The sequence below is a fragment of the Bombyx mandarina genome, chromosome 16, assembly GCF_030267445.1.
Source record: "Bombyx mandarina strain Sakado chromosome 16, ASM3026744v2".
NCBI classification, from domain to species: Eukaryota; Metazoa; Arthropoda; class Insecta; order Lepidoptera; family Bombycidae; genus Bombyx; species Bombyx mandarina.
Window position 1 is genome coordinate 6,546,185 of NC_143222.1, and position 23,879 is coordinate 6,570,063.

General features: G+C 36.8%; 2 protein-coding genes and 1 long non-coding RNA gene across 3 annotated transcripts; 2 read left to right on the plus strand and 1 right to left on the minus strand.

Moving 5' to 3' along the window:
* The first annotated feature begins 3,108 nt into the window (after positions 1-3,108).
* Mif (macrophage migration inhibitory factor) lies at positions 3,109-6,293 on the plus strand. The gene is made up of 3 exons (XM_028179461.2): positions 3,109-3,391; positions 4,199-4,371; positions 6,098-6,293. Exons 1-3 carry the CDS (start codon positions 3,284-3,286, stop codon positions 6,174-6,176), a joined length of 360 nt encoding a protein of 119 aa, XP_028035262.2. The 5' UTR covers positions 3,109-3,283; the 3' UTR covers positions 6,177-6,293.
* A 1,624-nt stretch (positions 6,294-7,917) lies between these two features.
* LOC149501292 (uncharacterized) lies at positions 7,918-8,757 on the minus strand. Its single transcript, XR_016324405.1, has 2 exons — positions 8,572-8,757; positions 7,918-8,276 (listed from the first exon to the last, which is right to left on the minus strand). It is a non-coding gene; the product is annotated as an uncharacterized LOC149501292 (long non-coding RNA).
* Positions 8,758-10,091: 1,334 nt separating this feature from the next.
* Positions 10,092-23,828, plus strand: beag (IC cytokine homolog beag). The gene is made up of 11 exons (XM_028179439.2): positions 10,092-10,513; positions 10,860-11,057; positions 11,629-11,692; positions 11,801-11,875; positions 13,457-13,567; positions 14,506-14,570; positions 15,302-15,545; positions 16,474-16,621; positions 20,446-20,649; positions 21,239-21,405; positions 23,572-23,828. Exons 1-11 carry the CDS (start codon positions 10,365-10,367, stop codon positions 23,644-23,646), a joined length of 1,500 nt encoding a protein of 499 aa, XP_028035240.1. The 5' UTR covers positions 10,092-10,364; the 3' UTR covers positions 23,647-23,828.
* The last annotated feature ends 51 nt before the right edge of the window (positions 23,829-23,879 follow it).

Sequence of the window (23,879 nt, forward strand, 5' to 3'; positions counted from 1 at the left end):
GTCTCGCCATAATCGTTGGTAGATAGGTACCTCATTTTAATAAACAATGCTAATTTATCAGTATGTGCAGTTGAAATACTGCAGGTAGGAATAATTTAATACCAATGCCACCATCACACCATACAGAACGACGGTCTTCCTGCTCAACGATTTATCCAACACCTCTCGTCAATGATGTTATATCTTTTTACTATAACATCATTGACTCTCGTTACGTTTTTTTACGAGATGACTCTAAAACCACCCTAAACCTTGAGTCAAAAACAAGAGTGACCAGACAATCATAATCAGCATAGGAGAAAAAGATGTTAAAGTGAGTCCGGACCGTGGGAAGCCTGCATTCATTAAATACCTTCTTAAATGATAACCTAATGATCTCTCAACACTAGTCCGCAGCATCTGTTCACGACTTAACCCAACCTTCTTTTTTTTTATTGCCCTTGTAGGCAGACGAGCATACGGCTCACCTGATGGTGAGTGGTTACCGTCGCCCATGGACTTCAGCAATGCCAGGGGCAGAGCCAAGCCGCTGCCTAATGCTTAATACTCTCCACAAGCCTCTTTTAAAGAAGGACATGTCATAGCGCTCGGGAAACATCGTGGAGGGGAGCTCATTCCATAGCCGGATGGTACGTGGCAAAAAAGACCTCTGGAAACGCACTGTCGATGATCGCAGTGGCTCCAGGTAGTATGGATGAACTCTACTCCGGTGGCGGGCGGTGCGATGGTAAAAACGAGATGCCGGTATCATCTCGAACAATTCCTCAGAGCACTCCCCATGGAACATTCGGTACAAAATACAGAGGGAACCGAAGTCCCTCCGCAGACCCAAAGGTTCTAACCTAATCTATCTTAAGAAGGAGGGAGCCTGGAGATCAGTAATACAGGTCTTTGAACCTAGTACAGACGTCAGCTCTTTCAAAGGCTTACAAAATAAATTAAAAAGTTAATTTCCATTTGTATTTGTACTATACCTTTAAGAGAGAAATAAATAAATTATTATTATTATTATTAACTCGACAATTCCTCAAACAAAACAATTACGATTTCAAGTTAATTACTAATACTTCAAGCGAATGTTACACAATCAGGAAGAACACCTACTGCACCGTCAATTCCTCGAGTGTCCTGCGATCAGGACGACACATTCATTCATTTCCAATGTTTAGCGTTTCCAAATCTGTCGTTCAATCAACTATTCCTTCGTACTTACCTAAAAAAAATATAACATTTTAAATGGGGTTTTCATAAACAGTGGGGATGTAGTGTGGTGACTAAAAGGGTCACTATTATATCTAGGTAGAAAGACTCAACCTGTTTTAAGGAAGTCGAAAAGAAAAGTAAGAATAAAAGTTGACAGTTACAAAAGATGTGGAGAAAAAAACACGTAGGTACCTAAATAGTTTTTTAAAAGTGATTGACATTACATGTTATTTAGAAATAAGCGTGTGCCCTACATGCAAGGTGTTTGGACTGTTTAGCATCTGTGAAAGTGTAGTAAATGTGGGAAAATGAAACCAAGTCGTTGTCGTTTTCTCGGGCTCTTTTAAAAAGTCTACTGAAGCCTCAGTAAATAACGAGCATGTTCTCAGACTTTATTTTATCCCATCTCATCTCGTTTTATTATTTATATTTCATATTATTTTTCATATCGAGGGTTAAAAGGTTATTTGGTTTAAGCGACATCCGCAACATTTATCTTTGTAATTAAAGGTTCGTTTTATATGGTATTAGTATCAACAAATTGAATCAATTAAGTCTACCCCATTGAAATAACTGAAGAAGGTTTTTTTTTTTTTTAGTTTATAACTTCTTATACTATAAAGTATAAAGGCGGACTTAATGCCATAGGCATTCTCTAACAGTCTACCTTAGGGGAGTGCAGAGATGAATCTTGGTAGGTATAGTGTGAAGGTGATATTACTGAAACATAATAATATGTGTATATATAACATACATAATATTTATAGATACAAATACTCGTACTTAAATAAATACATATACATAAATATATAGATATACATATACGTATCATAAATATATACATACATATAAAAACATATATAAACAAATATTATCAATTAATGTTTTTTGTTGTGCTATTTCTTCTAATTTTTTAACTTTAAATGGCTCTCCTGTAAAGTTGCAAAAATGTCTTTGAAACTGAAATGGGAGAGGCCTGTGTGCAATAGTGGATGTAAGTTTTTTTTTTTTCCTACCTAAGCTGATAGCCTTGAGAGGCTATTTCAGCGTAACCTTAACTAGTAGGTGAGCTCGCGGGGCTCAAACCTGACGACGTTGCTAACATGAACCCTAGCAAGAGCCGTGCTTCGCAGAATCTACCACCGGATCGAAAACGCGACCCACTGAGAAGATCCGGCGAAACTCAGTGGGCTGTGTCTGACGGTTAATTTACTCGTCGAGCTCTTCGTCGCAAGCGACGGGTTCGACGAGAACGGTGACTGGTGCTTGAGGTACCTAAAAGCACCGTTAGTGGATCGGCAGGATCCGAAATGACGTGTTTGGGGCGACGTCGACTGCTTTCCATTCTTTCCGCAGGATCGGTAATGTAGTTATCGGCGGCCACGATGAGAGGGTTCTCGTATCGTGCCGCTTTCGAAGTGGCGCATCGACGTCGACTGCAGATACTTACTAATGGACTCTAAGTCCAGGTCGTCATGGAGGTCGACGTTCCTGACGAACCACGGGGCTCCGACGGCTATCCTGCAAAAACGGGATTGAATGACTTGGAATGATTTTAAGTGAGTGCGGGCCGCGTGAGCGAACACTACACTTGCATAGGTCATGATGGTGTACATGCGTTTGCAAGTTTTGTAGAGTGTCACCTTATTTCTAAGGGACATTTTACTTCGCCTGCATATCATCGGGTAGAGGTGGATGTAAGAACTGGCCTTTCTTACTATCGTACGTATATTACCTACGAAGATTATGTTTTATTATCTAACACAAATACCTCAGTGGACGACTGTGGGCTGATGATGATGATGATGATGATGAGGAAACCAAATAGCCTTTCACTCCTCAATATAAAAATTTTTTTAAAAATTACGCTGTGTAGTGTGATACCTTCGCCTTTCCTGTTCGAAAAATCAAACTAACAACTACATGTATGTTTGTTGTTTGTATTGTATTTCTACTATAGATTATACACTTATTATATTTGAGAATTTCTACGACATAGAAAACATCGTAAATTTTGCATTTCTCCTAAATAAATCGACATCTTCTAGTTTAAAACACGACAATAATTTAAAATTATATAATGCCTCACTTTAGAATAGAAACCAACATTTCAAGATCAAAAATCCCAGCTGATTTTGTGGTAAAAGCTATACCGGTGTTAGCTAAAGCTCTTGGTAAACCTGAACAGGTACAGTAATTGCATCACTGCAATATCTACATATTATTTTGGTCATTAATTATTTTCCTTAAGTTCTGAAAATCTTTTCTGTATTTCTATTGGAAATATACACAGTTGGAAATCAGTATCAACTAGATTTTATTACAGACCATATTTTCCCATTGGCCTAAGCGCCATTAATAACATGAATAATTCTCACTCTGTTGTAAGTGACAAAGACACTCAGGTCATTCTTAAAAACTATGTTTCTTGGCTTTCCATTATATCATGTGTATCATCTAAATAACCTATTGTTTGACCTTGTGATTGCTAGTACTATGTTTATTACTTCTCTTTAGTACCTACTTGTAATGAAATACAAAATATATCATTAGTAGATGGGAAAAATACTTTTGGCATTGAATCATTCCATAAAATATGATAAACATTAGTGGCACCACCAATTATAGTTTTACTTAGGGCTGTCACTAAAATAACAGCTGATACTAAATTTTAAATGAAACTATAATTCTGATTCTACAGTCTGGAATCCAAACTATCAATCTCAACAAAAATTGTCAAATTCTATTTTCAATTCTTAGCACAAGGATATGTCTTTTAAATAATACCCATTAAGTATAATGTCCACTGTCAGACAATATGAGATAACTATTCTTGTCTATAGATATCCTACTGAAAATATGATCATGTATGACCAGATACAAGAGTCACAATCTGGTCTGGTCAGGTCTTATTAGGATAAAAATCTGGTCAGGGACAGGGGTTCAATTTTATTTTTATCATAATAGTTTATGTAAGTAAAAGTAAAATTTTCAGTACTGTGTTGTCACGGTAATTCCTGAAATGTTGATGAGTTTCGGTGGATCCACTGAACCCTGTGCCATAGCCAATCTGATGTCCATTGGTTCTCTGGGTGTGGAGCAAAACAAGAAGCATGCTAAGGTTCTTTTTGAATTAGTTGAAAAAGAGCTGGGTGTACCAACAGACCGGTAAGAGTACAAATATCTTTTGTCTAAACCAATCCCGTAATTTATTAAATTTAAAATAACAAAAAGGTTCAATATTACAAATTAGTACTAATAAGTACATTCAGACGAATATTATGGTAACACCCAAATATTTTGTTGAAACAAATCTCTGCTTTTACTTAACTTATCTTTACAGTACCGTAACCGTAACATATTTTCTTCCTTAAATTGTCTTATTAGTACATCTTCTTAAGTCCAGCTTGCATTTATTGTTTTGTAATCTTCTGTAAAAAAAATTGATCGCTTTTTTCCTTAACTTTTCTTAACACCCATTACAGTAACACTATTTGCAATTAGCTTTTAAATTTTGCAATTAGCTTACTAATAAGCTTTACTACAGTAGTAGTTCATGAATAAGTATTGTTAGGATCACTCAAAAAATCTTGGTCAGATCTTGATAAAATTGAAATACGACCACACGAAATAGAAGTCGTCGTGGCCTAAAAGATAAAACGTCCGGTGCATTCGTATCGAGCGATGCACCGGTGTTTGAATCTCACTGGCGGGTACCAGAAATAGGCAGGGTGGTGGTACCTACCCGCGCGGACTCACAAGAGGTCCTACCACAAGTCCTACCAAATTTAGTCTAGTTCTGATAATGGTATCCATAAGAAAACCATATAAGTCTTAAATTTGCATTAAGTACGTGCTCGACAAATAGATGTATTCATCATCGGTTGGCGTGATATTGAGTTATTACTCAATATCACGCCAACCGATTTCGATAATTATTGTTTAATACATAATGTATAATACATAATTTGTTTTGGAATATTATTTTTTTCTATTTGTAGTCGGTTTTTGTTAAAGTATGTCTATTTACAATTATTTTTAACAATTTTTTATTAGCTTGGCATTGTATGTAACAGATTCTTTGAATGAAATTTATCCCACTTTATTTATACGTTTACGTCGGATTGACTTGAAACTTCGCACACCTATCAACGACCATAGACCTATATAGTCTCAACGACCGATAACAATGAAATAATTTAATAAAATTGTCCGATTAGTAACTTGATCGAGATTTTTAGGCTTAAAGACTGTACGGACAGTTAAAACACGACACGGTAGTGTCTTGTGCTAAGTACAGAGGCGCGTACGCGGCTGCTGCTTCTTTTGGATATGATAGCCGTTTCTCAGGTTCCTTTTTTGGAACTGATCGGATTATGAAATAATCATAGATCGACCTAACAACCTGTTTTCACATATGGTGCACTAAAACGCCGATTGTTCCTTGCTATGAAATTACCATAGTTAAAAACAAAAAAATCGTGAGGTAGTTTTTAGATTTAAGATTTTATAGTGACCACTATCAGTACTACCAATATTTCATTAAAATAACATATTTACAATAATTGACGTCTACTATCCCACGCATTTTTTCGTTAAAATGCTTTTTCCTAATCACTTTTTTTAACTTTAAAAAATGATTGCTACTATACAGTTTTTAATCTATTATTTTATGCATGGTAATAATAAGATCTGTAGTTAGCTCATCCTTTTTGGCTCCTTAGTGGCGAAAACATATATGTATACATACATGTACTTATGTATGTCATGTTTGTCATGTCGGAGTTCTTGGACCTGAATCCGCATAACAAAATCTGATTAAACGCATTTGTATTGTACGATTATCCCTTTCATTATCTTTTTTTGAATTAATCAAAAATTATATTTTTTACAGCATGTACATAACCTTCCAAGACGAACCTACCGGCAACGTTGGATTTAAAGGAACGACTTTCCACGCGATCTTTGGATAAACACTCTAAAAAACAATATCCAAACCATAGGATAAATAGCGAGAAATGATATTGTGCTTCCATAATAATCTATAAAATGCTTAAAATCATATTAAAATTATCTTTAGAGTATTCTAATTGATGTTTGATATAGTTATTGTATGTATCCTTGGCCTTAGATTAGTCTGTGACTAACCGAAGCCTTTTTTTTTCGGGCCTGGCTGAACCTCCTACGATGTCCCCGCGCCTAAAGTGCGCGCTTGGTATGTGGGACTTGACTATCTGCAAGGTGTTGGGAGCAGACTGTGGGCCCAAGGAATTTTAGGGCCTTACCGCACTAAACGACTCTATTTTTTATTTTATTTTTATTGCTTAGATCGGTGGACGAGCTCACAGCCCACCTGATGTTAAGTGGTTACTGGAGCCCATAGACATCTACAACGTAAATGCGCCACCCACCTTGAGATAAAAGTTCTAAGGTCTCAAGTATAGTTACAACGGCTGCCCCACCCTTCAAACCGAAATGCATTACTGCTTCACGGCAGAAATAGGAAGAGTGGTGGTACCTACCCGTGCGGACTCACAAGAGGTCCTACCACCATAAAAAGTAGATTACCTATTATGATTTTAATTGTGCAAACCATTATTACACCCTAAGATACACATGTTATGAATGGGTGTGTATTATAGTTACGCGTTTACCATAATTACGTATACTATGTATGCATCATATCGTATCATCCCTTTGAGAAGGCGGTACGACAAGAAAACCCTCTTGTTGTGGCCGCCGGAAATTACATACCCGGCCCTGTGGACCGAATGGTAAACGGTCGACGTCGCCGCGTTGCCCTAAACACGTCATTACGGATCCTCCCGATCCATTATCGGTGCTTTTAGGCATTCCAAGGACCATTCACCGTTCGACGTGCAACATAACTAACGTATGTCCACAACCGACTGATTTTCGCACTGGATCTTAGACGGTCGCGATTCCGATCAGATGTTAGCTTCAGAAAGGCACTGTTCTTTTTAGCGCAGTGTGTTTAGTGCGAGTTTTTTAACTTCTCTATCACGTAAAAGTTAACTCAAATTTGTACGAATTGGAACAGTGCCCCTAGCGGCAAACCAAGGGAAACTGTTCTAACTCGAGAACTTAAAAAACTCGCATTGAGCACACAGATGTTATAAAAGTCTCTGAGGCCTACACACCCGGCGAAACTAAAAAAGCCCTAAACTAAAAAACTAAAAACTAAAAAAGCCAAGACTACGGGTAATTAGTTATTCCAAAAAACTAGAGTAAAATTTTAAGTCAACTTTAATAGAACTGACCTTCGATCAAAAATAGTAACTAGATAAAGGGATACGTACAAAATTAAAGCAAAAACTGTCCGCGTGAATATATTATTATACTTATATAGCTACATTCGTTTACTAACAAACGGAGAAAAAAGTTTTGAAACACTTTTACGTTCAAACTAATTACAACTATGGCACCTAATAATAAAGTCACAAATCTCCAAAACATTATCTAATACTTACGATCATTCGTCACATAAAAGGAGCAAAGCAATAAATTACTCCTGTCACTTACCAATAAAAAGACATATTTTAGACAACTTTTAATGTTAAATCAATCTTAAAATGCAATAAATAAAGTAACTTTTCCCTTAATTGCTCTGAGAACTAACATCGTTTTGCTTTATTTATTTTTGCTTCTTGAAATGCCGGTTCCTATTTACTACAGGAAGTAAGGGAGTCGCGCTGAACACTAAAATAATTTATTAATGAATTAAAGTAAAAGTTTAGTTGTTTACTTTTTATGTTTTGGAAATGTATGTTTGTTAGTATCTATACATTACTTATTATTTTATTAGCGTTACGTTTTTGTGTAATATATATTTTTAAGTTTTCGCGACCAATGCACATAATAAAACAACGTTTAAACGGTTTCAAGCGCGGTATTTTTATAACAATGTTTCGGCCACGTTTCAGTAGCCGTGAGCACGGAAGGTAAAGATGTCCAGTGTCAATAAGCGGAGATCTTAGCTGGCTTATAAAAGTCATCTCTTGTTTCTCTGGCGACAATCGAGATCCATTCTGCACACGTGATTGCTAGGAAAGCTAAAATAAAAATGGAAAGCTAAGTATCTAATGAGAGTCCAACAAACAGACACAAAGCAGCATTAAACAATTTTAACCAACTAATTTTGAAGTAATGCTAACAAATTTTAAAAAATTATTACAACACAAATCTACTCCATGCATTTACTGTTCTGTTAAGCAAAAGTCTGTCCATGAGTTGGCCGAGCCTTGGCCAACATTTGTAGCGGTGGTTAAAAATCGGTAATTTTGTTCAAAATTTAATATTATTTATAAGTTTAAAGCTTAAAATATAGTTTATACTCCATGTACTTACCGAAAGTAAGATACTCCGGTCGTTAAATTGCTTTTTCGGGCCTTATTTTTGCAACTTTTAAATACACACTGCGGTATTGTGAGACGGGCTGACATTGGCTGTGTTTGAAGTGAACTAAACAAAATAAGAGCTCACATTTCAAGTGAGCTGTTATTTGACGAGACGGATTTTATGCACCGACCCGAAATCTAGTTACTATTGTTGATCGAAGGAGCTGACGAATAAAAATATTATTGCTATGTAGATGGAAGAAAGTAGTGATGCGTCAAAATTCTATATTAAATCTTAATTTAATTTTGTAAGTGTATTTCTCAATATAAAGCAAAGCAGTATTTTTTGCATTTTCTTTAAAAGTTTGCTACGGTAACGCTATATTATATTTCACGGACACTCATAGCCACAGAGTTCAACTTCCACTGTATTCTTTTTAACTTTAGTGATAAGATGGATCATAAATAAAAATAATCGGAAAAAAAAAAAAAAAACCGTATTATCTTCTTTTTTATGATTGAGGGTTTACTAGTGGCCCGGAGGCCTTTCCAGTTTCACAAGGACAGGTGGGCGAGCCAGAAGAGGCGGGATTTGCTAACAGCTACCCGAGCGCCTTCAAGGGAGACCTAGCAACTCAACAAGTAGCTGCTTCGCTACTGTTGACTATCTACTACCGGATCGGAATCGCGACCCGCTGAGAAGATCCGGCGAGAAACTCAACGGGCTGATGCTTATGTTAGATTGCACGTCGAACTCTTTGCCGAGTTCGACGAGTACGGTTACCGGGGTCTCTACTCCTAGTGTTAGAGCGGAAGGCGTCTAATGCGAGGGTTATTGCGAGGTATCTAATGGATCCTTACAAGGACTACACAGTGTCACCTGGTTCCGAAAGGACATTTTACTCCGCTTACAGATCATGGGGTAGAGTCTGCCGAGAATAAACGCGGCACGGTCGCGGACTGCTTTTATATGTGGGCGGAATCTCGTGGATAACCGTATTATATATGAACTAAGAATTAAAAAATAGGAGCCCAAGGAACTCAAGCTCAAGTAAATCTTATTAGGGCATATAATTATTGGCATAAATTTTATGAGGCCTCATGCAACATGTACATACGTACAGAGCGAAGTCGTGTGAATTGTTTTAATTTGTCTATTTAGTGTTTCTTCAAGCTTAAATGTGTAATAACGATGTGTAAAAACGATATTAACTGTTTAGTATCTGTGCAAGTGTACAAATGTGGGAAAATTAGACAAAACTGCTGGACATAGCTTCTCGGGATCCTCCAAAAAGTCCACTGACAAAGTCTCAGTAAATAAGCACCATTTTACTAAGATTATATTTCATCCCATATCATATCGTCTCATTACATTTAATTTCATCCCAGTTGATTAATGTCTCAAATTAATCATCTTCATTTCATTTAATTTCACTCCATATTATCATTTTTCATAAAAATATAAATAAAATAAGACAGAACTTAAAGGTCTTAGTTACCAGGTCATAAAATATTTAAAAAAAAGCTAGTTCGTACATAATTACATATGTGCGGCTGTCATAGATTTTATAAATGCATTTATAGTGATAATTTTGATATAAACTCAACAAAAACAACTGCTCAGGAAGCTGTAGTTGTATTTTCTGCAGTTTTTCTACTGTTTGAATACTACTAGTACTTGAATTCGTAATTTGTAATCATATTCTAGATTAAGAGCAACACAACTAAAACAAATTGATTTCATAAAAATCAATTCAGAAGCAGAACTGTAATCCAATCGAAATTCACTTAGAAAACATCAACATGGAAGATCACAGGGGTGTGGAGGACACACCGGCTTCACAGAGGCTTACAAATGATGACTTTAGGAAATTACTGATGACTCCAAGATCTACGCCTTCAGGAGGGACACACGCTCCTGGCTCCATTCGAGAGGCTATGGCGAATGCAGGGTAAACTTTATTAATATATATCAAAGAGTATCTGTGGCAGATTTATTCCACCAAGGAAATACACAAAATGGTTTGTACTTGTCTCGGATAAGAAGTGTCTAAAGGCCTTCAGTTAGGAAGATTAGGCAGACAGGAATTAGTGACACAGCCTTGACGTGTTCCTGACATTCCTCATGTCCATGTTACACCATGACCATGTAGAGGATACTAATGTACAGCTTACCTCAGGGTACTACTATTAATGGCCATGTTTTTATATGTGAACAATGACAATAAAAATTTTGTTTCTTAAAATGTATCAAAAGTTTATTATATCTTCTTACCAATAATATTCACAACATAACAGATCTATGCCACCACCATCAGAGAACAAAGGAGAGTTACGTCGTAAGAAAAAGTCATACTATGCTGCTCTTAAGAAACAAGAAGACAACAAGTTAGCAGAGCTTGCAGAGAAATACAGAGACAGAGCTAGAGAGAGGAGGGATGGTGTGAATGATTTAAGTGTTATTGATCCAACAAGCAACACTAGTAGTGCCTATAGGTAAACTTGATACTCTCTTTTTTATATATATAGCTAAGGAACTATTTGGGAAAATTCTATTGTTTCTTTTTTGTCACCATTTGCCATCAGAACCAAATTAATCCTTATTAGCTTGGACTTCTGTGCTTGTCTTGAAGTGAGTTCCTCAGATCACCTTTACCACATTATATGATTGGAATGTATTTGTAAATGCCTTTCCTGAATACTATGACATGTTTTTCAATCATCTCTGATCCTCTGCCATTCAAAACAAAGTATAAAATTGAGTGAAGTCTTATGTAGTTTTTTTTAAAGTTTTGGATCCTTCATACTCTAAATGAATCGGTAGTGTCCTTCTAACTGTTATGCTTTGGGCACTGGGTTCGATTCCCACATCGGGCAAACATTCATGTGATGAACAGGCTTTTCTAGGTGTTTATTATCTACTATATGTATATATTTAAACTTATATAAGGATGTTTGTCAGTATCTGGTATCCATAACATATAGACACCTAATTTGGGGCCTGAGGTCCATAGGTGTGATTTGTTCACAGTTAAAAATAAAAATAAAATCGGTAATTTTTTTACAGAGCTGTTGCTCCAGATTTGAAATCAGGTCTAGATGCCAAAGAAAGGAGGAGACAACTTATCCAGGTATTTACCTATAGTTAACTTTTTTATCTTAAATATTATAACAACATAGAATATTAATGTTCAATATTTTTATTAAACGATCATTTTACAATTGACTTCATTTTACAGGAATCCAAATATCTTGGTGGTGACATGGAGCACACTCACTTGGTAAAAGGTCTCGATTATGCTTTGTTGCAGAAGGTAAGATATTTATTCAATTCAACTTAATTAAATTTCTATTGATCAATCAATATTATAAATAATGATTTTATTTTATGCTATTATGTTTCCTCGGTGTTGAGTTGTTAACAGAGCATACATATTGCAAAATGAAGACCCATCTTCAGATATTAGACCAAAATCTTATAATATGTCAGTATAATCTGCAATATGTTCTAAAGGATAATATTTTTTATTTACTATGTATATATTATCCGCGCGCGAGCTCCGAGGATTTTTAAGGAATGTTGACGTAATGAGCTAGTGTTGTGTTTAGTCGATATTGCGCTATCGATACTAACAAATCTTAAGCCTCCGTGCGAGTGTAAATTATAAAATAGTTTTATGAGGGTATTATGTACTTGAAATAAATAAAAAACAATTGATCACGTATGAATTTCATTTAATGAACTGATTTTTATTGAACAAAATGAACGTGAAATCTTATTAATTACTCTCGCAATCAGATCAATCAGTAGTTGAAGAATTTGATGTACTCTCCTCTTGATGTCACTCTCCTCACATACTTCAATAATAAATGATTTGACAACATCCTCCATTAAGCCATCCTTTTGCCAGTAATATTCCTCTAATGCTAAGACATGTTTATTATGCTAGTGCTCGCCATTCTTTTTTCATCAAATTAAATAGCTATTTGTGCAAACAAAAAGACTTATAAGTGTAAGACTATTTATATTAGAAATCACACGTAATTAACACTGCTATCGCAAAATTAAAAACAACGAGTCGGTAAGCGTACTCTCACGTTAAGGTCAACACTAGTACTGGGAGAGTGCGGGGTATGAAGCGACGGTCGGGCGCGGTGCACGCCCGCCTACTTCCTCAGCCCCCGAATCCTCGGAGCTCGCGCGCGGTGTATACATGTATATTACATACATATTTGTACACACAAATGTATGTATAGTTCTATAGTTTCTAACAAGATAAGTCTCATAATTGATATTATAATTTTGACTTTGTTCCATAGATCCATATTACAATAATATAATATAGGATCATAGGATCATATTTTGTAGTCGTCGTGGCCTAACGGATAAGACGTCCGGTGCATTCGTGTTGAAGCGATGCACCGGTGTTCGAATCCCGCAGGCGGGTACAAATTTTTCTAATGAAATACGTACTCGACAAATGTTCACGATTGACTTCCACGATGAAGGAATAACATCGTGTAATAAAAATCAAACCCGCAAAATTATAATTTGCGTAAATACTGGTGGTAGGACCTCTTGTGAGTCCGCGCGGGTGGGTACCACCACCCTGCCTATTTCTGCCGTGAAGCAGTAATGCGTTTCGGTTTGAAGGGTGGGGCAGCCGTTGTAACTACTTGAGACCTTAGAACTTGTATCTCAAGGTGGGTGGCGCATTTACGTTGTGGATGTCTATGGGCTCCAGTAACCACTTAACACCAGGTGGGCTGTGAGCTCGTCCATCCATCTAAGCAATAAAAAAAAAAAAAAAAAAATTAATAATCATGTATATTTATGTATTTTTTTCACGAATCATAAATTTGTTATAATATTACATTTTTACTCTGTGTTAAAGGTTCGTTCAGAAATACAAACTCGGGAGCAAGAAGAAGAAGCCGAAATGGAGAGATTGGTCACTATTCCCGTGGAACCTGTAAAAGAAAAGAAAGAAGAAAAGAAGGAAGTTGTAAGTCAATACATGTTGTTTTTTACTCGTAAGTTTGCAAATGAGTTCACGACTTAATTTTTTTATTTGCCTAGTCATACGAAGTGGGAGGAGCTAAAACAGACTGCCCAAGACCGATGTTAATGGAAAAATTTGATTCGAGCCCTACACCCCAGCAGAGGATAATAGGAAAGAATGATGATGATGATGCCTAGTCATACAAATGAAGTTATGGCTCATTTGGTTTTAAGTGGTTACTAAAGCTTAACCCATCCAGCAAGCACCTCACAGTGTGAATGTCGCCACTTATTCGGAGATGTAATTCCGTATTGTATATGTTGAAGATTGCAAGTGTATTTATTAACTAGCAGTGTTTACTACAATACACAACATAATCTGTGATACAGAACTTGCATATTAATTGCCTTGTTTGTTTGTTTTTAGTTGTACTTTAGTGGAACATTTATTTATCCCGAACCCCAGCATGTCACAATATGTTCTACTATAGATAAAAAAGCCACCTCTAATGTTGACATTATAACATAAAATCAATCACCATTTAGAAAATATTCCAAGTCTAAACTTTAGTAAAAGGCATCATTCTACAATGATAATAGGCAGTAGCACCAGTATAGGTATTAAATGTACTAAGCCAGAGTCGGGGTACTGGCTCATTCATTAGTGAGAATACTCGATTCAAAGCAAATGTTTATCATGATGATATCATCATAGTTTTATCAATAACATTGAAGTTTAAGAATATAATATTTTTTACTTAACACCATAACCATCTTCTGTCTATCGTTAGAGGTCAAATTTGTCAAAATGAACTATTCTTCACTGATGATGCAATAAAATTATCTCGAACAGTTTGATTCTCTTTTTAAATTAAAATACTTACAGCTTCAAAAAAAACAATATAATTTCTATTTTATATACTGTCAGTTTTATTGTTTCAGGAAGAAGAGATGCAGTTCAAGACTCAAATGGGAAAAAACATTTTTGACATGATTCTAGAACAAAAGTAAGTTCTTTTTTTTTGTATAAACCCTATTAAGAGGTTAATAAGCGCAACTAGTCAAAATGCAACACCGTTATAAAAGAAACATTTAGAATTCATGTCCCAAGATGGATGGCATTTACTTGACCACTTAACCAATGACCATTTAACTCCAAGGAGATTGTCCACCCTTCGAATCAATAATTTTTTTTAGCTAAAGAACAAATTACTTCATTCCTTAATAACGATAGATTCATTGAAGTTCTTATCTATAATCTATAATAATATTATTATAATATTATAATCTATAATATTATAAGAGGAAAGATTTGTTTGTTTGTTTGTAATGAATAGGCTCCGAAACTACTGAACCGATTTGAAAAATTCTTGTTTGGAAGCTACACTATTCCCGAGTGACATAGGCCAAAATGGGGAGCTTTACTAAAACTCCAATAATGTAACCCAAGGTGTAAAAAAATTACCTAAAATATTCTTTACATCGCGTGCCCTGCGAAAACTATTGATGATAGAATAAAATAATGTACTACGACTTTGTAGAACATATTATTATTCACAAAAGTTTTTGCCACAACATTTGTCTCACTATTAAAGTTATGCCACAATAAGTGTTATTTTATTTAAAAAAATAAAACAACATCAAATATCGTTCAAATTTTTGTTAAAGACCCGAGCGGAGTCGAAGCGGGCCGCTTCTTAAGTATAAAAACTAAATGAATGATGACTGCCTTTTTCAGGAACAAGAAAGTTGTCCGCAGCGAAATGTTTGCTCCCGGTCGTATGGCGTACGTGGTCGAGCTTGACGAAGAAGGCACAATCGATTCCGATATACCCACAACGTTGACTCGGAGTAAAGCGGACGTTCCCGAAATGGACGAAAGGAGTTCGGCTTCGAGTGCAAATGATCTTGTCGTCGAGAAACTGACGCAGATCTTCTCATATTTGAGGCACGGAAGACATAAGAAGCTGAAGAAGACTAAGGTTCCGTTTTTTTTTCTACTAAAATAATTTTTTTCAAATTAGTCATCAATTAATAGTTACTGGTGGTAGGACCTCTTGTGAGTCCGCACAGGTAGGTACCACCACCCCGCCTATTTCTGCCGTGAAGCAGTAATGCGTTTCGGTTTCAAGGGCGGGGCAGTCGTTATAACTATACTGAGACCTTAGAACTCTCAAGGTGGGTGGCGCATTTACATTGTAGATGTCTATGGGCTCCAGTAACCACTTAACACCACGTCGACTGTGAGCTCGTCCACAACACAATTACCCACTGAGTTTCTCGCCTGATCTTTTCAGTGGGTCGCAATTCTGATCTTCTAGTAGATTCTCCACTGCTCTGGTTAGCAATTCTCTCAGGTTGAGCCCGTGAGCTCACCTACCTGTCCGGACGTAGTTAGAATAGACTCTTAGGCTACCGGCGTATAGTTAGGAAAAAACAAGGTAAATATAAATCGATGTTTATTTACTGAAATAAGCTTAAATACTTGCATCGTATAAGTCGTATTGTATTACATTGGATGCGCTTACTAAAACAAGAAAATAAATCGAAATCCCTTTTTTCCTACCTATGCTGGATAGCCTTGAGAGGCTATTTCAGCTTCTCTTTGATGTGTACGTGAGTTCACGGGGCTCAAATCTGGAGTGTTGCTAACACTGGCCCTAGTAAGAGCAGTACTTCGGAGAATCTTTTCACTAAGAAAATCCTGCAAGAAACTCAGTGGACTGTGTCTATGGGTTAATTTACTCGTCGAGCCCTTCGTCGAAAGCGAGGGGTTCTACGAAGACAGTGACCGGTGCTTGGGATACCTAAAAGCACCGTCAATGGATTGGGAGGATACGTAATGACGTGTTTAGGACCGAAATCCCTATTACTTCTTCACCCTGTTTATCTGGAAATCTTTTGTAACAGGACAAGACGACGGAGAAGGGTCGTAACGACGACTCTATATACGGCGAGATTGGTGACTACATGCCGGGAGAACGCCGCTCCGACAGGAGGGAGGAGAGGCCGCGAACCGGATATTTTGATAAGCCTGTTGAAACCGAGAAGGAAGAGGGTAACCATTTTGATTTTTAGAAACAACTAGTCGCCCGCTTCGCTGGGCATTTAAAAATAACATTATTATTTATTGTCATAATTATTAGGGAGTCCAACATTCTTAAAAATATTAACCTATCCATTAAGTACATATATTTTCTACATGGATACCAAGTTTCAAATCAATCGGATGCACGGTTCAGTAGTTATAACGGAACATCCGTAAAAAAACACTAGATTTATATGTTAGTATAGATAAAAAAAACGTAATATATAAAATCTTGATCTTCATAAACGAAAGACCATTTCGTTTAAGCGACAATTTTGCAACTTTACAAGAGAGGCATATAAAGTTTAAAATTTGAAAAAAATATCATAACAAAAAAAAAACTTCTTCAGCTATTTGAATGGAGTAAACTTGATTGAAGTTCAATTAAAAGCATCGAATTGTTGATGCTGATACTAAAATAAAACGGTCTTTTAATTACAAAGATTAATGTCGCGTGTTAAGCGTAATGTCGCCTCTCAATAATAATAAAGACGTCAATCAGGATAATTAGTTATTTGTTGAAAATCTCAGAAGAACGCATTTGAAAATCTGAATGTATAGTATTAACGACCAGAAGTGATGAAATTAAAAAAAAAACGAAATTACATAGAACTGGCCTAAATATATTTCACTGATTATATATTAACTGAAACTTCTCAACAAAATGATTTATTTATTTATTTATTAGGTTCACAATACACATCACAAGCTAAAAAGATACATAAAAAACACAAGTAAAAAGAAATAAAATCGGGCTGCAACATAAGTTATGTGCGCACGACAAAACAAGACATAGTGCTGAATTTGTACAACAACGTTCCTTATCATTATACGACAAAACAACACGATAACAAAAACTAATCTAACTTATAATGTAAGGGAAAAAAAATTTTCACAATATAATACATTAAACAATTACATTAACCTACCTATTACTAACGTGGAGGATGTCCTTGACCATTTTTCTAAACATAACTAACCTATAAGTAAAAATACCTAACTCTGTTGACGACTTTGCCAGTTCGTTATAGGTGCGACACATTCGGGTAATGGGATTATAGTATGATATATTGTTTTTGTAAATTAGCATTTCAATCTACTATTAACGAAAACTGTTAAAATTACACAATAAGTCTCAACATGTTCTAACAAGAACAGCAAGCACGAACGCTACCCACGAAAAAGGGAGGAAGGCTTTTTTTTAAACCTACCTTAGCTGATGGTCTTGACAGTCCATATCATCGTCACCGGGCGAGTAGGTGAGCTCAGGGGGGTCAAATCTGACGTTGTTGTTAACACGAACCCTAGCAAGAGCCGTGCTTCGCAGAATCAAATCAATCAATCAATCAAAATTTTTTTATTCAACATAAATGAAAGTACACACTTGTTGAATGTCAAAAATAACTACCGCCAATTCACAAAAACTAGCCTACGTCCTGAGAAGAACTGGCTTTTTTTTTTTTTTTTTTTCCTACCTAAGCTGATAGCCCTAGCGGCTATGTCAGCGTAACCCTAACTTTAGTAGGTGAGCTCACGGGGCTCAAACCTGACGATGTTGCTAACACGAACCCTAGCAAGAGTCGTGCTTCGCAGAATCTACCACCGGATCGGAAACGCGACCCACTGAGAAGATCCGGCGAGAAACTCAGTGGGCTGTGTCTGAGAGTTAATTTACTCGTCGAGCCCTTCGTCGCAAGCGACGGGTTCGACGAGAACGGTGACCGGTGCTTGAAGTACCTAAAAGCATCGTTAGTGGATCGGGAGGATCCGAGATGACGTGTTTTGGGCGACGTCGACTGCTTTCCATTCTGTCCGCAGGATCGGGAATGTAGTTACCGGCGGCCACGATGAGAGGGTTCTCGTGTCGTGCCGCTTTATCGAAGTGGCGCATGGACGCCGACTGCAGATACTTACTGATGGACTCTAAGTCCAGGTACCGTCATGGAGGTCGACATTCCTGACGAACCACGGGGCTCCGACGGCTATCCTGCAAAAACGGGATTGAATGATTTGAAAGGATTTTAAGTCTATGCGGGCCGCGTGAGCGAACACTACACTTGCATAGGTCATGACGGGGCGTATGCAAGTTTTGTAGAGTGTCACCTTATTTCTAAGGGACATTTTACTTCGCCTACATATCATCGGGTAGAGATGTCCTAGGATGAAGGCGGCACGATCGCGTACCGTCTTGATGTGGGGGCGGAATGTCATCCTACTGTCGAGGGTGACGCCTAAATATTTGACCTTCGGGGCCCACGGTATGGGCTGGTCGAACATCGTGATCGGGCGAACGGCGGGGGCGGGGGTGTTGACGCGCCTAGTCGGGAGAGGGATGCTCAGCGTGGTGTTCGGAGGGCGACCCCTTTTGAAGAGCACCGCTGTGCTTTTCGTGGGGTTAATGTCGATGCGCCACTTCCGGAACCACTGTCCCATGGTGGTAGCTGCGGTCTGAAGTCGTCGATGAAGCAACGCCTTCTTCCTACACGAGTAGTAGATGGCGGTGTCATCGGCGAAGAGCGCCAGATGGGTCTCCGGAGACCGGGGTATATCATTGATATACAAACTGAATAGTAACGGGGAGAGGGCGGAGCCTTGCGGGACTCCGGCTGTGACGTGACGGGGCCGGGAACGCGTTCCCTCGACTCGATATCGGAACGAACGGTTCGACAAGTAGTCTCGTATGATGAGCACGAGTCTGTCTGGCACTCCCATGTTATACAGTTTGTATATCAAACCGTTGTGCCAGACTTTGTCGAACGCCTTCGCTATATCGAAGAAGAGGGCTCCTGTCGGAATGGAAAGAACTGGCAAGAAGCTCAGCGGGAATGTCTAAATATTAGATTTTTTTAAATATTCATTTTTACAAGATGTGTTATAACGTAACGATTATGGCAATATTGAAATGGCTGGATCGAGCAACCCATTCCCACTACGTGCTATCTTCTAGATAATCAAGATAATCTAGATAATCTACCACCGGATCGGAGACCTACTAAGGAGATCCGGCGAGAAACTCATTGGGCGGGACGAAGGCTTAGCGAAGGCGCGTTTTTATAGGTCCCGGGAGAGCCTGGACTCGATAATAATAGTATAATGTATATTTAAGGCCGTCAGCGCAGAAGTCGCCTAACCTGCAATTTTCATATTCGTGTTTATATAATACTATACTGCAATTTATTAAAAACATAAATACATTTTGATGCAAAACCGGCCTACGCATAGATAACAGATGGATTTGTAAATATTGTTTTTGCGCGTATCGTTTTTGCCTACAAAGCAGTGTAAAAGTTAATTCCAACCTCATTATTTTTTTTCTATTTATACTTTATTTCAGTTTTTTTCCTTTTTTTTTAAACCATAACATTTTCTTAGTAAGAATTACTTATAATCTATGTTAGTAACTTAAAAAATCTAACACATAAATATCATTACATACATTAATTTTATATCAATACATTTTTATATTTTTTTCCTTTCAAGTGCCTGCTACAAAGGCTATTATTAATCAGCAGTCCCTCTCGATCTTGCTCGATATGATTTTCAAAAGACTGTTGCTACTGTCACAGACACGACGCGATTTTTTTTTTTTTTTTTTTGTTGCCCTTGTAGTCAGACGAGCTTGCGGCCCACCTGATGGTGAGTGGTTACCGTCGCCCATGGACTTCAGCAATGCCAGGGGCAGAGCCAAGCCGCTGCCTACCGCAAACAAGGCACTTCTCTTCTGCATTATCTCCATGCGAACTATGGTAAGATTAAGTCAATTTTGCTCTGACGGCCTCGTTTATATTCCGCAGGCCCGATACCTCGTCGTCAAGCAACAGGGAATAACGAAGAGCGCGACAAACGTTCGGCGGCGCTGCTGTCCAAGCTGGCGGCAGAGCCCGAGGGCTACGCCGAGTGCTACCCCGGCCTCAGGGAGATGGACGACGCCATAGACGACTCCGACGATGAAGTCGACTACACCAAAATGGACGCCGGGAATAAGAAGGGACCAATCGGTATATAAACCTTATAAACCTTACTATAGCTTCCCTAGAACTATCATAGCTTCTAGTGCACAAATAATACAAATAAAGTAAAAAAGTGAATACAACAGCACGTTTTTTAAATCCGAACGATGTTCAGTTACTTTTTTTATTAATGGAATAAAAAACTTCAAATATATTTGAACAACCAATCACGACGTATGACGTCATAAGTGGCTAATCGTTGTGTTGTTGTGTTAATTTAAGTTTGTCTACAACCGTCAGCATCGTTATCATTGTAGGATTATCTTTTTTCTTAATGAATCTCCGTATTTTTAACAATAACAATTACTAGCTTCCTGGGTCCCTATTCACAACATGGTATATGTGGAGAAATTAAACAACGACGCAAACAGCGTATACGATTGCTTATGATCTATTATATTCGTGCGTCTCTCATACAATTTGTTAAGGCGCTGAGTCAACGTTTTTATCCAAGTACCATCAACATACAATGGGTCTGTGTAGATTAGTTTAAATAGATGAGTGGTTTATGTACATTCCGATCAGGATTTTACTGCTAGAATAATGCGACCCTATAATTTTAATTTAAAAAAAAAAGGTCGCTGGGATTTCGACACGCAAGAGGAATACTCCGCCTACATGAGCAGCAAGGAGGCGTTACCTAAGGCGGCCTTCCAATATGGCGTCAAAACGCAAGACGGACGTAAAACAAGGAAAACCAAGGACAAAAGTGAAAAGGCAGAGCTCGACAGAGAATGGCAACAGGTAACTTTATATTTGCTTTTTTGGCGGGAACGCGAGGAGTGAAGTTGTGTGTTATCGTGTTCTCGCATTAAAACTGTATAATGTCAAAACTTACTAAATTTTAGAGGAGTGTTTTAGAGGTTTATTAACATATGACATTTTTAATATTAATCATCTTTGCAACCTTTATTTTTTAGTTTTTACAAGTTACATTATCTGTCTTTTAAAGTAAGATAAAATTATGTATTAATTTTGTTAGTAGTAGTCAAAAATAGGTAAAAAAAAAAAAAAACAACTACGCTCTTTTGACAGTATTTATGAGAAAAATACTGATGATACCAAATCATTCCGCATATTAACTCAATTTCGAATATTTTTGGAAATTGTACACTTTTAATGCGAAAAGACGATATGTTTTATTTTGTGTATTTAGTGTTTCTTCAGGTTTAAATGTGTAGTAACAGTGGTTTATAAACTGTTTAGTATCTATGAAAGTGGACAAATGTGGGAAAATGAAACAAAGTCGTTGGACGTAACTTCTCGGGATCCTCAAAAAAGTCCACTGAAATAGTATCAGTAAATGACCACCATTTTACTGAGATTATATTTCATCCCATATCATCTCAGCTCATTTAATTTCATGCCATGTTTCATAATGTTAATCAACTTCATTTCATTTAACTTCATATTATAATTTGTAGAGTTAATTACCTACTACATTAATCAAATTACTTTCTCAATCTAATATATTTATACCGTCCCACGCTGCTAATTTAATTCATACTTAGACTAATATTAATAATGGCCAACATGGACAGTTTCCTTTCGTTTTTTATTATTCATAAACTATAATAAAATTAAAACGGTGAATTATAAAATTATTTGACGCTGGCTAATGCACAAACCGTGCCGGAGCCAAAAAAAAAAAGAAAAAATATATTTAAATACAATTTCAATGAGATGAGGACTGCCAACGTGACCTGGAGTGATGTCAAGGAGCAAGCGCAAGACAGGGTAAAGTGGAGACAACTTGTGAGGGCCCTATGTACCAGCGGGGTACCCTAGGACTACAACAACAACAACAACAATTTCAATTTAAGGGCGGGACAGGCGATAGGCAATTGATATTTTGGGGGTCGTATCAGCGCCTTAACAATTTAATTATTGCCTTAATTAATATATGAATCATAAAAACAAAAACAACACGCGCTAATAGCAAACCGAATTAACGGTTAATTTCATATTTTTTTTACTTGTTGATACTGGTCAGGATATAAGGGCGAAGTTATAATGTGATCGTGTTAATTTTAATTTTATTCTCAAATTGTTATTGTTTTTTTTTTATATTCTATGTGAAATGTTATTCTTAATGAATGTAACTGAAATAAATGAAATAATCTATACATTAGTACGTGAAGCAAAAACTTTGTACCCCTTTTTACGAAAATTGCGCGGTCGGAGGGTCATGAAATTTCCCACACTTATAGAGAATATAGAGAAGTAGTGCAAAATGCATTTAAAATTGAATGCATAAATATAATAAAAATAATAAAGTAATAAAATTTAAAATTATGCATAAAAAAACATTACACACACTACTATGTGTTTGAGACACTCGCGCAAAATTTGTTCATTGTAAAACTTTTCTTATTGCTGTGTCTGTGGTCAAATTGAGAATAGATTAATATTTTTTGTATTTATTAATATTTGTCTAAAGTGTATTCTTGGCGAAATCTGTGATTATAATAAGTCTTTGAATACAATCATAATACTGTACAAACTTATAATTTTAATTAATTATAGTCGAATTTGGACTACCAGGGGTGGTCCCCCTAGTAATAATAATTGGTCCTTGATGCCAGCGCAAATTTTCAACTTGATCGCACGTAGGCAGCGGCTTGGCTCTGCCCCTGTTATTGTTGAAGTCCATGGGCGACGGTAACCACTCACCATCAGGTGGGCCGTGCGCTCGTCTGCCTGCAGGGGCAATAAAAAAAAAGTCTTGAAGTCTGTGAAAATGACGTTCAAAGATTACGTTTCATACAAACAAACATACATATTATGTATATATAGCTAATAAAGGCGTGTTAAAATACCTATCATTTTTCATCAAATTGATCATCTAAAATATCAGGTTTTTTTTTTTTAGTAAAAAAGGTTTATAAACAATTTTTTGTTTTGTTTTAGATTCAAAACATCATACAGAAACGAAAAGCGCCTCTGCACTCTGACGAGCCAGGAGTTAAAGCCTCAAAATATTAACACCTTAAGAAGGAATTTTATGTGGTTCATTATCATAATACGGCGTCTACAAGAATGTAGGACTATAATAGTATAATGAATAAATAATGAGGACTTTAATAAAAGCTATAAAATAAATATCTACGTGTGAATGTGTGTGTTGTAATGTAAATAATGTTATGAAATATACAAATAATGTTAAAGGTTTAATTATTTAAAGCTGCTCCCTTTTTATGTGTTGTAATTTTTAATTT

Excerpts from the sequence above, each read along its gene's own strand:
- beag (XM_028179439.2), top strand. The coding sequence starts at position 10,365 with ATGGAAGATCACAGGGGTGTGGAGGACACACCGGCTTCACAGAGGCTT. Across the intron at positions 11,693-11,800 it reads GGAGGAGACAACTTATCCAG|GAATCCAAATATCTTGGTGG; the intron begins GTATTTACCTAT and ends TTCATTTTACAG. Across the intron at positions 16,622-20,445 it reads TGAAACCGAGAAGGAAGAGG|GCCCGATACCTCGTCGTCAA; the intron begins GTAACCATTTTG and ends TATATTCCGCAG.
- Mif (XM_028179461.2), top strand. The coding sequence starts at position 3,284 with ATGCCTCACTTTAGAATAGAAACCAACATTTCAAGATCAAAAATCCCA. Across the intron at positions 3,392-4,198 it reads CTCTTGGTAAACCTGAACAG|TACTGTGTTGTCACGGTAAT; the intron begins GTACAGTAATTG and ends TAAAATTTTCAG. Across the intron at positions 4,372-6,097 it reads CTGGGTGTACCAACAGACCG|CATGTACATAACCTTCCAAG; the intron begins GTAAGAGTACAA and ends TATTTTTTACAG.